Source organism: Melanostigma gelatinosum, assembly GCF_949748355.1.
Source record: "Melanostigma gelatinosum genome assembly, chromosome: 18".
In the NCBI taxonomy this organism is placed as follows: Eukaryota; Metazoa; Chordata; class Actinopteri; order Perciformes; family Zoarcidae; genus Melanostigma; species Melanostigma gelatinosum.
The window spans coordinates 7,905,765-7,918,168 of NC_136651.1; the positions used below are offsets into that span (position 1 = coordinate 7,905,765).

The 12,404-nt window shown below is 38.8% G+C and overlaps 1 protein-coding gene across 1 annotated transcript; it reads right to left on the minus strand.

The window, feature by feature from the left end:
• Positions 1–1,666: 1,666 nt before the first annotated feature.
• Positions 1,667–11,501, minus strand: lman1 (lectin, mannose-binding, 1). The gene is made up of 13 exons (XM_079288846.1): positions 11,281–11,501; positions 10,257–10,411; positions 9,312–9,419; positions 8,987–9,048; positions 8,571–8,670; positions 8,299–8,422; positions 7,557–7,615; positions 7,275–7,407; positions 6,878–7,065; positions 6,557–6,636; positions 2,891–3,053; positions 2,685–2,809; positions 1,667–2,147 (listed from the first exon to the last, which is right to left on the minus strand). Exons 1-13 carry the CDS (start codon positions 11,498–11,500, stop codon positions 2,111–2,113), a joined length of 1,554 nt encoding a protein of 517 aa, XP_079144972.1. The 5' UTR covers position 11,501; the 3' UTR covers positions 1,667–2,110.
• Between the last annotated feature and the right edge of the window lie 903 nt (positions 11,502–12,404).

Sequence of the window (12,404 nt, forward strand, 5' to 3'; positions counted from 1 at the left end):
ACTGACAGGCCCGTGTGCAGATTATGCTGCTGAGACCAAGCAGGGTATAGAGAGAGAGGGGGGAGCAGGATTACAGTCTTGTTTATCCCCCCACCGGGGCCATCGTTAATGCCGTGCTATTGTTCAGTGGGAGAATGATTGACAGGAGGGTGAGAGATGGGGAGGAGACATTTCACCGCATCGCTATCTGCGAGCTCTGGTGAAGAACTTGTAGGTTAACCTGATATTTTTGAGCACTCAAACATTTCAGAAATGCTCATCTGCAACCAAATATGTCATGAAATATCTTTAGTTTAGTTACATGTGAATGTAAGTTTTATTATTTTTGTCTTCATTCAATGTTGGGATTGTGAGTACATTTCCGCAGATATTTTAAGCTGGATAGTTCAGTTACCGGTACATGTGATCCAAAATATATCGTTCTTTTTGCCACTGGTTGGCCTCTTTGACAGTGAAATGCATGATTTTATTAAACATATTGACTATACTGACTCAAACACGATTAGATTGGATTTTCAAAACATATCGTAGGCTGCAAACATTTCCTTTACCCTCAGGATACATGACAGTAAGTTTGGTGATCAATATTTGAATGTGTCCAATTTTTGGGGTTTATAAACAAATACCTGCAAAACTAACGACTCATCAGCCTCAGCTGTACTTTGTGTTGACTGCTAATCAGTACATGTCAGCATGCCGACACTCTACATTAAGATGGTGATCATGGTGAACATTATATCCCCGAAACATTGGCAAGTTAACAGTCAGTGCCGGAATGCACAATGTACATACTTAGGTACTTGTACTTTACGTATTTTCTTTTCATGCCACATTCTACTTCTACCCCACAACATTTCAGAGGGAACTTTTTAACTTTTTTTTTTTTACTTCATTACAACTATTGGAAGATTGCATACAAAATGAGCAAAATTAAGAACTTCTAAATTACGATGTTTTGTTATAAATTATACTACGAAACTCTTATAAATTAGTTGAGTGACAGACAACCATTTTAATAATAGTTTTTCATGGGAAAAATCTTTCTGCATCCAGTATTTTTATTTTGAATACTTTAAAGTACATTTATACTTACTTTTTTTTCAATGCAGGACTTTTACTGATAACGGAGTATTCTTACAGTGTGGTATTCGTCGTGAATACTTCCTCCACCGCCGTTAGCACCACCACGTGCCTGCATTTTCACAGAGCCGTTAGTATGGCTGTAGACTCTTTGACTTTTGTGTATCGATACAGCGGACGTGGAAGTGGCACAGAGTGAGCTACGAGTTGATAGACGGTAGCTTTAGTGTCAATATGACAGCAACACTCTATAAATGCTTCATAATCATAAGTGGTTTATAATACACCATAAAACAGTAAAATGTAGTTGTAAGCAGATTTTGTAAGTATGTATTTATCAACAATCTTTAACCTCTAACTGTTAATAAATGTGTTATCCTGTAACACACTGCAAACTGATAACTGCCCTAACTTGTTACATGTCTTTTGACTTTACTCCGAGATGTACAGGTACACATCTGTATGTCCTGTCACTGGAATAAACTTATGAGCGATCAACAGCTGAGATTTAATGCAGATAAAAAGTAAAGATTTAGAAAAGTATCTGACATGATGAAATAAGTAGACGCCACAGAGTGATTTGGGTTTTCTGTTTATGTAAATTGTTCATGTCGAGTATCCGTCAGATTCTGACACGTTTGACTCGATCGAAGCAGGTAAACGGAGGCAGCGATCTGCACTGACTTTTTGTCACTAATAGTTCAATATTTTATACACAATTGCACATTTCAAAACACAGGTTTTTAGTTTTCATCAGTTCAGTTTCCTGAAATGGGATTGGGGGATGATTTTGACTTTGAAAAACAAACTCAAAAAGGATCCGACCATCCAAAAATACTGTAAGGAAAACGTTACATCTTGTTGGAAATCCACAGGTCTCACAAGAGAATTCATACGCAACAATTTACTGATCAAATTAAAACATAATTTTCAAGTACAATAACTTACAATCTGAAAATAATCAAAACAAATAACCAAAATGGACCAAAATTTCCTCATTTACACGCTTTCTTTTCATAAATGTATTTCATCAAAAGAACTTCTTTGCTGCTGCTTCTTGTTGACTTCTGCAAGAGAAAAGGAGGAGACACAAAGCGTTAGATTGTGTTCTGTTACAGACAGTGGAGGAAGAAGTACTCAGAGCTTTGATTTTAATTAAAGCTTCTTCAGCAACACCACAATGTAGAAATACTCTAGAAGTACAGAAGTATTGGCATCAAAATATACTTAAAGTACCAAAGTAAAATAACCTGAATCCACAAAGTTACTCGTCACTAAAGTTGTTAAATAAATGTGTAATAAAAAGTACAATATTCAAGTTAATACAATACACACGTTAAGTACAAGTACCTCAAATTTGTACTTTAAGGGAAAATTTGCAGATTTCAAACCACATCTCTATATCGGAGTTCAGGAGATCGTGTGAGAAACGCTTGCAGTTCTTGCCGATGTTCTGCAGAATCTGTTGAAAACTTGTCCTTCTTGCATCCAGGGACGAGGCGGCGACGTGCTTGGTGGTAACGAAGAACTACGAGCTATTTCAGCTTGGATTCACCGTCTCCATCGACATTAGTTTCTCTAAATTAAAATAAACGACGTCTTACTTGTACATGACGTAGCAGAAGAACAGGACCGACTGGATGACGACGAAGATCACAAAATGAAGAGTGGATAGGCAGGTCGGCATGGGCGGCACATCGGGGCACTTCATGATCTTCTCAGCTGGATTCTGTGGGTGAAAACATACAAATAACAACATGGCTCTATTCTACACACTGCTCCATGCGAGGCTCCGCACTGTGCTCCATACCTGAGCATTACGCTGCACCAGGTGCTCCACGTCCCTTTTGACCATGTGCAGGTGTTCCTTGATGTCGTTGAAGTGCTGAATGGTCTCGTAGGTTCCTATTCCGCCTGCGTTACCCTGGTGTTGGGTTGAGCCGATCTGTTTCAGTGACTCAGAAAAGGAGTTTCTGCAGGGACAAAGAAAAGACGCGCTAAGTCTCCGCAAAAGCCCAAAACATTAATACTGCAGCTGCTTCCCCCCAAAGGACTGAAATGATAGAATCTTTAGTGCCGCAGCCTTTTTAATACCAAATAAATATCTCTGAAATAGTGAAAATGTTTACTTTTGGCAATTTCAGTCTATGTTGGTGAAACATGATTCCCAGTAAATACTCTGTGTGGTATCATTTATTTACCGTGATACAAATCGTCCAAGATTAATCTCTTAATCCCCATTCACTGGAGGCTACATATTGTCAAAGTTTGAAAAACAGAAAATTACCATCTGATAAAAGAGGTCATGATTGCTGAATTAATCCCTCATCACAACAGATTACAAGAACGGGAGGTTAAGAAACAGCCTATCTGGAATCCAGAGTCAGGTCATCATGCTGAAGAAATGGAAAAAAAATTGTGATTGAAAAAAAAAAAAGGAAAATGAAGTGGAAACAAAAAAATGACGTCATCGGAAGCGTATTGTCCCGTTTCTTTGGGAAGAAGCTGGAAGTCTTTCCAAACTGAGAAAATGTTTTGAATAACAAAATAATAATAAATAAATAATAGCATGTTTGGTTTCCTCGAGTGAGACAACCACAGGCTCAGTGACTTAATGTCCACAATGGGGGAAAAACATGTCATTGTTTTTGTCTGTGTCTAAATTAGACAAAGTTACAGTATTTGTGTCTCTGTGATGAAACCTACCGATGCATTTAACACAAAGTATCTGCAACTTCCACACACCTACGCTGAAGCATTTCCAGTATTAGTAACCCGAATATAAACGTTTTAAAAACGTATAAATACGTTTCTCACATTTTGGCTAGTCGGCTCTGACAAAAGGTAAAAGAAAAATCACACCAGCATCTCTAAAATGCACATAATATTTAATATATAAAGTGTTTAAATGTGCAAAAACCTGCGTAATAAATATTATGTGCCATGTCTTGGTCGGGCGCGACCGGGAATTCATAATTCAATAACTCAGAGGGTTAAAAGTCAACACTAATGTCTGCTAATGGTGTTATGTCGCTAATATTTGGTGATATCAGTCACCTCAAAACTAGATCAGATAAAATGCACACATTTTAAAAACCATTACTCTCATGGCTCACCAATTATAAAACGTAAAATCTGTATCCTTCACTTTCAATTTCCTCAGTGAATGAAATAGAGTGTAAACCATTCTCAGGAGAGAATCAACACATCTTAAGCCTGGATCATATTTCTCCCCAAAATGAAATTTCTTAAAGTTGATTACTTACAGGGAGAAAGCAATAAGTTTCCCTTATCATCTTAAACACATCTAAGACGATTATGAAGGGGAAAAAAAAAGAAGTGACAAATGAAAGTAAGTCCGATGGCCCCCGAGGGGAGGATTGTGACAAGAAATCAATTGGCGGTAAAAGCGTGTGTTGCTCGTGTACGACAGATGTATTTAAAGACGACTAATCTGATAAGGACAAAGCGGTGCTAAGACGGTGGCCTTTTCTTGCTCGGCCACATGGCCGCGGTCTGAAAGGATGGACAGGGATGACACACAAACAAAATCTAATTTGCGTCACAGAGAGGGCAAAACAAAAATCTCCCTTGAGGAAGTAAGTGAGCATTTATTAAAGCCCAACATCTAATCTTCATCTGCCACAAGTGACCCATTTATGAGCAGAAAGCCCTCCTTGGGAGTCTGAGATGAAGTCCTATCATAAACTGTGTTTAAAAGATGGGCCAGGATAAACGGAGAGCTTAATCTACAAAGTAATACAGATCAGTTGCTGACATTAGCACATTAGAGGGAGCAGCTGTAGCCTTTTGCCAGCGTCTCAATTTATATTCAGTGTCAATCATCTCAATCCCGTGCACCTCCGATCGGGTGCTTTCTTTAAATGGAACCACGACAGAAACTCTGTCTTTTCCTGCTGTTTAAACAACACAATTCACTTGGGTGTGATTCGCAAATGAGACACGTTGGGAGTGAGAGTCTGGGTGCCATGCGAGTTATGGGTCAACGACATAATAAAGAAAAGCATGTATTTGAGGATGAATGTCCTGTTGGATTTAGGGCATATAAACAGCTTGGTTATTTTATGATACACGAGACTAAGAGATTAATGTTACATAAAATAAAACCTTTAATATCTTGCGATTCGGATTAATTCTTAATGCAGATGGTGCATCGAAATTAAGACGCACTATGAAACTGCAGCCACAGGACAAACGTGTCCTTTTTGAATAAATAAACCACATTTCTTTGTTGTTCCGACTTTAATTAAAGAACTAAAGACAATTAACCATCCAAAAGGTTGACTAGAAATAAGCAGACATTCTAAATAACTTAATTATTGGTGAAAAAAGCACATATTTATGAGAAGGGTTCTGAGGAGGACATTGTTAGCACTTTAGGCAAGCAATACAAAAGCACAAGATACACGCTCCAAACATCAATACATCACATTCTGAACACCTAATCAGGCTTACTTACTATAAGAACCAAAATCAAACGGTCAAGGAAGGCACACCATCATAAAATCTATTCTAAGCTGTATTATCCTGGCATTAAAAACCTGTTCAGGCTCTCATCCGAGAGTGGGAAGACGACTGTAAATATAATTAATAACGGAGAAGATTACAGCTGGATATTACTAGATCATGCTGTACGTCTCAGCAATGACACCATTGTTGTTCACGGTGATAGATATATATATATATATATATATATATATATATATATATATATATATATATATATATATATATATATATATATATATATATATATATATATATATATATATATATATATATATTTTGTTTTAAGGGTAGAGTAGCAACACTAACGCGCTTGTTGGTCCTCATTATTGTGTATTTTCGTTATGTTCCAGTTTGCTTGTTTCACTGCTGGTTTGTGCGTAACGTGTGTTTTTGTTCCGGGTCAAGCGGGGCTGGTGTAAAAAGACATGTCCTTGTTCCAGGATGGCACATTATAAAAAGGTATTTGTAGTTGATACAAATGTTGTATAATCCTGCAAAACCCAATAAAAAAAGGTTTTAAAAGAAAGAAAAAAACGGACCAAAATCTTTAGGAAAGTCCTGTTTTTACAGGTGTAAATTATGCAATTTCTTAATCGTGCATTAATGGTTTTTTTTACTATACCACAAAAAATTTGTAAAAAAAGTTTAGAGCCAAGACCAAGGCAGTGTGATGATTATCCCATTCAGCACTGAAGCTTCTAGCGCGTCTTTGTGTGGGAACGTGCATGTGACCGACTTACTGCACTTGGATTATCTGGCTGGAAGACACCTGTGATGTTGCAACCACTGCATCCTGAGATTAGATATGATTTAAGGGACTTAACTGCCAGGATTTCCCTTGTTTTTCATGCTCGTACAACAGATCTCTCTTCGTGTTTGTTGCAAAAACAACAGCTAGATTTCAGGCTGACCGACCGTCAACAACAATGACACTGTTGTTACTTACCTCAGCTCATTCAGATTTTTGAGAACCTCCTGCTGGGTGGTTATGACTGCGCCCAACTGTTGTTGACCTGCAGTATCCAGCTAGAAGAGAAAGACAACACAAAGAAAACACAGGTTAAACAAGACAAACTGGTTTTGAAAACAGTTAAAATAATATGGAGGTGAATAAACAGGTTTCTTTACGTGTTGATAATCAGTTTGAGCACGCATTTTAAAATCAATTCACTGACTCTGGATAAAACGTGACTGAATCTAAAATAGCCTCCACTGGTACCGCTGCTGCGTATTGTGTGAACCCATCTGTCGGCATTGACACGCTCACCTGTGCCGACTCGGCGTTCGTCCCCTTCTTGGCGACCCCGTCGGTGAGGACGTTGACGTATCGCCGCTGCTCGTCCAGGATCATGGCGAGCTGCCGGTTGAGCTGTTTGATCTCCAGGTGGATCCGGTTCTGGCCCTCAAACACCTGACGGATCTCCCGGTCATTCACGGTCTCGTAGATGTCCTCAACTGAAGAGGACGCAAAGATTTAAACCAATTCAAGTCAAATCTACAAACATTTATTCAGGTAACTTATGTCTCTTTGAGTGTTTCATGATTTATATCTTCCAAACTATTTAACTTGGCTTGTTCAGATTATATAAAACAGATATAGTTAAAAATTACAACTTTATGTGTCCGTTTATGATCACTTTAGGATTTGATTTCGGAGAACTAACTTGGCTCTCCTTGGACGTCTGGGTGCTCTTTCTGAAACTCCTCTTTCTTTTTGTCGACCTCTTGCCGGAAGTTCTGAAATTCCTCCTGGTACTTGTCCTTCTCTTCTTTAGGAATCTCAGATTCAGGTGGGGGCTTCAGTGGGAGAGACAAAAAAAAAACCTCAATAGAGGCTGTGCTTAGGCTACTTGTGCACATACAAGCATGCGCACACATAGACACACAGCTACAGAAAAGCACACAGGATTGTGAAAGTATTAGGAGCTCCAGGAAAACGTAGTTACCGGTTGCTGGCCCGGCTCCGAGAGTCTGAACAACAAGAAGGACAAAACATCGTGGTCATCTAGTGGAGGAAAGAAATTCTGAATTACAAAAATCACAACTGAAACGAACACATTCTAAATCATGGTAGCACTTTACATTCGTGCACGGTAATAACAGGGTTACAAATGGGTTATAATTTGGGGTAAAAAGAGTGAAACTGGAGTCATAGCATGGCAATCACAGAGTAACTTAATATCTTGATTATAACAATAGTAATATATTTTGAAATAGGGGAATGGCAGGTCAGAAACATGACAGTAATAGTAGGAAGAACATCTCAGTAGGGTACAAATTCTCATAAATAACATAATTAACACAGCGTAATTGTTTTATCAAGGTAAAACATCAATAATGAGGCAATACAAATTTCAAAATCAGAGTAATAATGGTGGTAGTGTTAAAATATACTGATGGAAAAGAGGATAACAGAGGTAATAATAGAGTAATTCGCTCATAATAAAACTTATGGAACTAGAATCTGAAAATATAAATAACTGCCTGTTTGTCCTTATTTTAAATCTTACTGTAAACTAAACAGTCCTTACATGGAAACACATCACATCAGCCTCTCCACCTCTGTTCATCTAAGGTTTCTAAGTGGCTCAGAGGGGCAGTAGTTTCAATTAGGACTCAGAGAAATACTCAAAACTCTCAATTCACTCACAACTTTAAGGATTTTCAACACAGAGGTTTGAACAATACCTGCTAAACCACCGGTGGCAGCTGAAATGCCAAAGAAGCCTTCACCGGGGAGGACCATGTTGTCCACCTTTGTGCAGAACTCGTAGTCGTCTCTGTCAGGAGTGAAACCATTGTTGATCATCACCTGAGGAGGAAGACGGAACAATGACGACCACGGACTGTGCTGATCATCCGACATGTGTGACATAATAAGATCAGCGCCACTGGCTGAAAAGGGCTTTTATTCTCTTCATTTAAACAGGAAATAACCAGCGCTCCGTGTGTTCCCTTACCGTCAGCGTCTTCTGGTAGTACGTCATTTTGGCTCGGACAGGATAGGGTTTGTTGCGGAAGTCTCGTAAACATGTGCCGAGGGATTGTGTGGCGCCGTCACTGGATCAAAACAACATTTTAAAAGACAAATTATATCGATTGCATTCGAGCACAGTAATCCACACAGAGACACGCGGGAGGTGGAGGTTATTAAATAAGTGAATAACATGAATGTATGTTTTTGTAAACAGTGTGAATTCTAAGATAAACTGAACTGGCATTGAAAAAGTGATTTAAAGCTTTCACTGGGAGATTAGGAAAAGATTATTTACTTTCCAAGCAAATATAATCATATTTCCTAATCTTCTTTAAGTTGTTAAAATGTGAGTTGGTGAGGACATGTGAGGGAAAGCAAAATAAAAAAGTGTTTACTTACTTTTGATGGTCATAAACAAGGTTGCCATTGTTTCCCACAACAACTATAACAGGGTTATTTTTCTGGAATGAAGATGGAAGGAAACACATTAATCCTTTTTGTTCATCTGAAGACCAGACCTTTGCTTTTATGTAATCTTATTTTAAAATATTAATCCCATACCTGAAATATATCATATTCAAATGTCATCAGACCTTTGAAAACATTTGTTATACATAAAAGTGATCTATTTATCTATCTACTTAGAAACATATCCAATTACAAAAAATAAAGAGAAAACAAAAATTGGAAAGTATTAAAATGAACATGCACAATAAACACTGACCTTTCCGTCGTTGTCGAAGGAGTCAAAGAAGATTCCGACTCCATTCCACTGGTCGGCGCCGCCGTACACCGGACCGTCGAGGCCTTGCGCCGAGGTGAACCACACAGCCTGACGGACAAAGAAGACGTGGTACAAATGTTAGTTTTAGCTTCTTTACAAAACTAAAGTCAGAGACAGTTGTCCATTTTTCTCTTTTGATGTGTGTCTTTGAGGTTTCTCTCCTTAATAAGTTAAGTCAGGTGAATGTTGGAGTAAATATTACAGGTATATTTATTTATTTATTTTTCAGGGACAATGCACACTAATCAACAGTTACACTGTAAGTGAGCCAGAGTTAGCCAGAGAGGCTAATTTCCATCTGCTGTCCCCGGCCAGATGTTTCAAGGCAGCCTAAAATAACAAAATCTCAAATTGAAACGGAGTTAAAATTCATAGAGAAACAGACAGCAACATATAGACAAAACCGACCCACAGCAAAAGAAAAGTGCACGACATTAAAGCAGAGCAGACATAACAGGTTTCAGCATGCGTCACGCAGAACACACCCACCTACAGGACAAGCACATGTACATCAATGCTGGCACACCTGATTGGCAACAAGCCATTTCTTTAAGTGATGCTTGAATGAAGTACGTGTTTTGTGTGCGTATGTGTGGTGCCACAGCATTCCACGAGTGAGCTGCCTTCACAGAGAATGTAGATTTACTGAATGAGCTTGATGTGGAATTAAACCAGAAGCTCAACCAACACTTCCTCCGTTTGGGGAATATGTTTTCAACCAATTTTCATTCATTGCTCATGCTCCATAAAACATAACAGTCCAAGCTAATTTTAGATTCATGGCGCTCGGTGCTACAAATACAGTCTGGTCGGTAGTGTAAAAGTATTAATACGCAGCCCTAGTATAGCGGATAAGAGTATGTCAGGTGTGTCGCCCCTCCTCACCAAACCGTCCGCTCCCATCCGGCCTCTTCCAGATACTCTGAATGTCACCTCGGCCTCCCAGTTGTCAAAGTTGACTTTGTTTTTTGTCCACACGGAGCCCTTCTGACTCCTGAGGGATGGCGTGATGCGCACCTGGTCAGCACTGGGAATAGCATCTTGGATGGAGAGGAGAGAGGGACAGAATAAGCAGAGATATTAGTAACATATGTTGGATGATTTCTATAGAAAACAATAAAGAAGTCATGTTCTGCGTGTGTTTCTTCCACACGAGCTGATGTGAAGACGATCATGCTCATTTTGGAAACATCTTGAAGACCTAAGACTACAGGTAAACTCTGCAAACTTACAATGGCCATTATTTATTTATTTATTTATTTAATTTATATATATATATATATATAGCCTCAAACACATTCTAGGCCACGTCTATCTGTCAATATAGAGGTGCTTCCTTGTCCCCACTATATCGTCCTATGCGAGACAATATCTCCAAATCTTCTTCATGATGTCATCTTTGACTGTGGAAAATGGTGGTGGAGCCAAAAATAATGAATCAGCAGACTGCTAATGTCACGGCCTGATATCAATGCTGATTGAGGAGGACTGCAGTGTAATCTCATGCTGCTGCTTATTGAGTGCTCATATCAGCAAGTGGACAACTCAGCTGAGGTGATGCAAGAATCCAAAGGCCCATTTTGACAAGAAGAAAGTTCAACACTTTCTTGTTGCATGTGTCTACTGTGCACGGACTCTAATAGACAGCCAGCGCCTTTAACGTGCTGCCAGGACACAGTTTCAATCAGACATAAAAGCTAGGGGCGCTTAAATGAATGAATTCCCTGTTGCAGTTTTGAATGGACAAAGCAAACCCGCTGTCATTTCTGAAACATCCTCCGCGGAAACACGTCAGTTATAAACCAGCCAAACGTCACCGACCTCGAGTCATCTTCATACACGAGTGTTTTAAACTCAAACAGCTAGACGACCAAGCGAGCTCTGTGGATGTTGACAGCTGGAAACTTACTTCCAGTGTGGATCCAAAACGGGACCCCTCCGTCGGGCAGAGACAGGTGCGGTCCTTTGAAGCTGTATTTGTACTCGAATCGGCGGTGAGGAAGCTCCTCTGACGTCGAGGCACCGCCGGCGACGTCTGCGACACTGCGGTAAAATATTATCGTTGTGAGAAAAGTTATTAACAACACACGACCGTTGGCAGTCGGGCGCTGTGCTATGGACACCGCCATGTTTCTGTATCACTGCTGACGTAGCGCAGACCAGGAGCATGATGGGATGTCTGTAGAGCCAACAGGGCGGTTTCTGATTGGTTGAAAACATTTGTCTTTTGTCTCTCTTTTTCTTCTTTTTCTTTTTTTTCAGGTTACAACTGAGCTCGACAAGGTGTGCCTTCTGAACATATGTCATGTTTGCAGCAAAAATAAATAATAGATAAATAAAATATAAATCCATGTTTATATAAATTAGGGCTGCAACATGATTAATCTGCCAATTATTTTTTGTCTGTAATATATAATTGTAGACAAACAAAATATATAATGTATATAATATAATGGCAGACAATTATATAAAATGCCAGACATTGTCCATCAAAATATCCCAAATTGCATTAGCATTTTTGTACATTGTCAAAAATGCTAATGCTAATGTAAATGCTGATACTAGCCAATGTTATTGTGAATAGACTGACACTACTGCTAATGCTAATGCTAATGCTGATGCTAATACTAGTAGCCTTGTATACTGATGGTAATAAGCTATTGCTAACGGTAATACAAAAATATATTACGAATACAAATGCTATTGTAACACTAATACTTTGCTAATACTAATGTTAATGCTATGTCAGAAAATAGTGAAAAAGGCTCATCACAGTTTCCCAAAGCCCAAGGTGATACCATTACATTTCTTGTTTTATTTGACCAACTCTCCGAAGAAGAAAAGAACAGAGCCGCTTTTCCTACAATGACAAGTGAAAATGTCTGTTGTGAAAAAGGCCTGTTGCAGAATTTATGAGATGATTTTCACCACTAAAGGAAAACATCAACTTATGTTGGCTGTCCATAGTTACTTAGTTCTGCAGCCCAACATGTCTTAATCTAGTTTTAAAAGTTGAATCGCTTTAGTTTATAC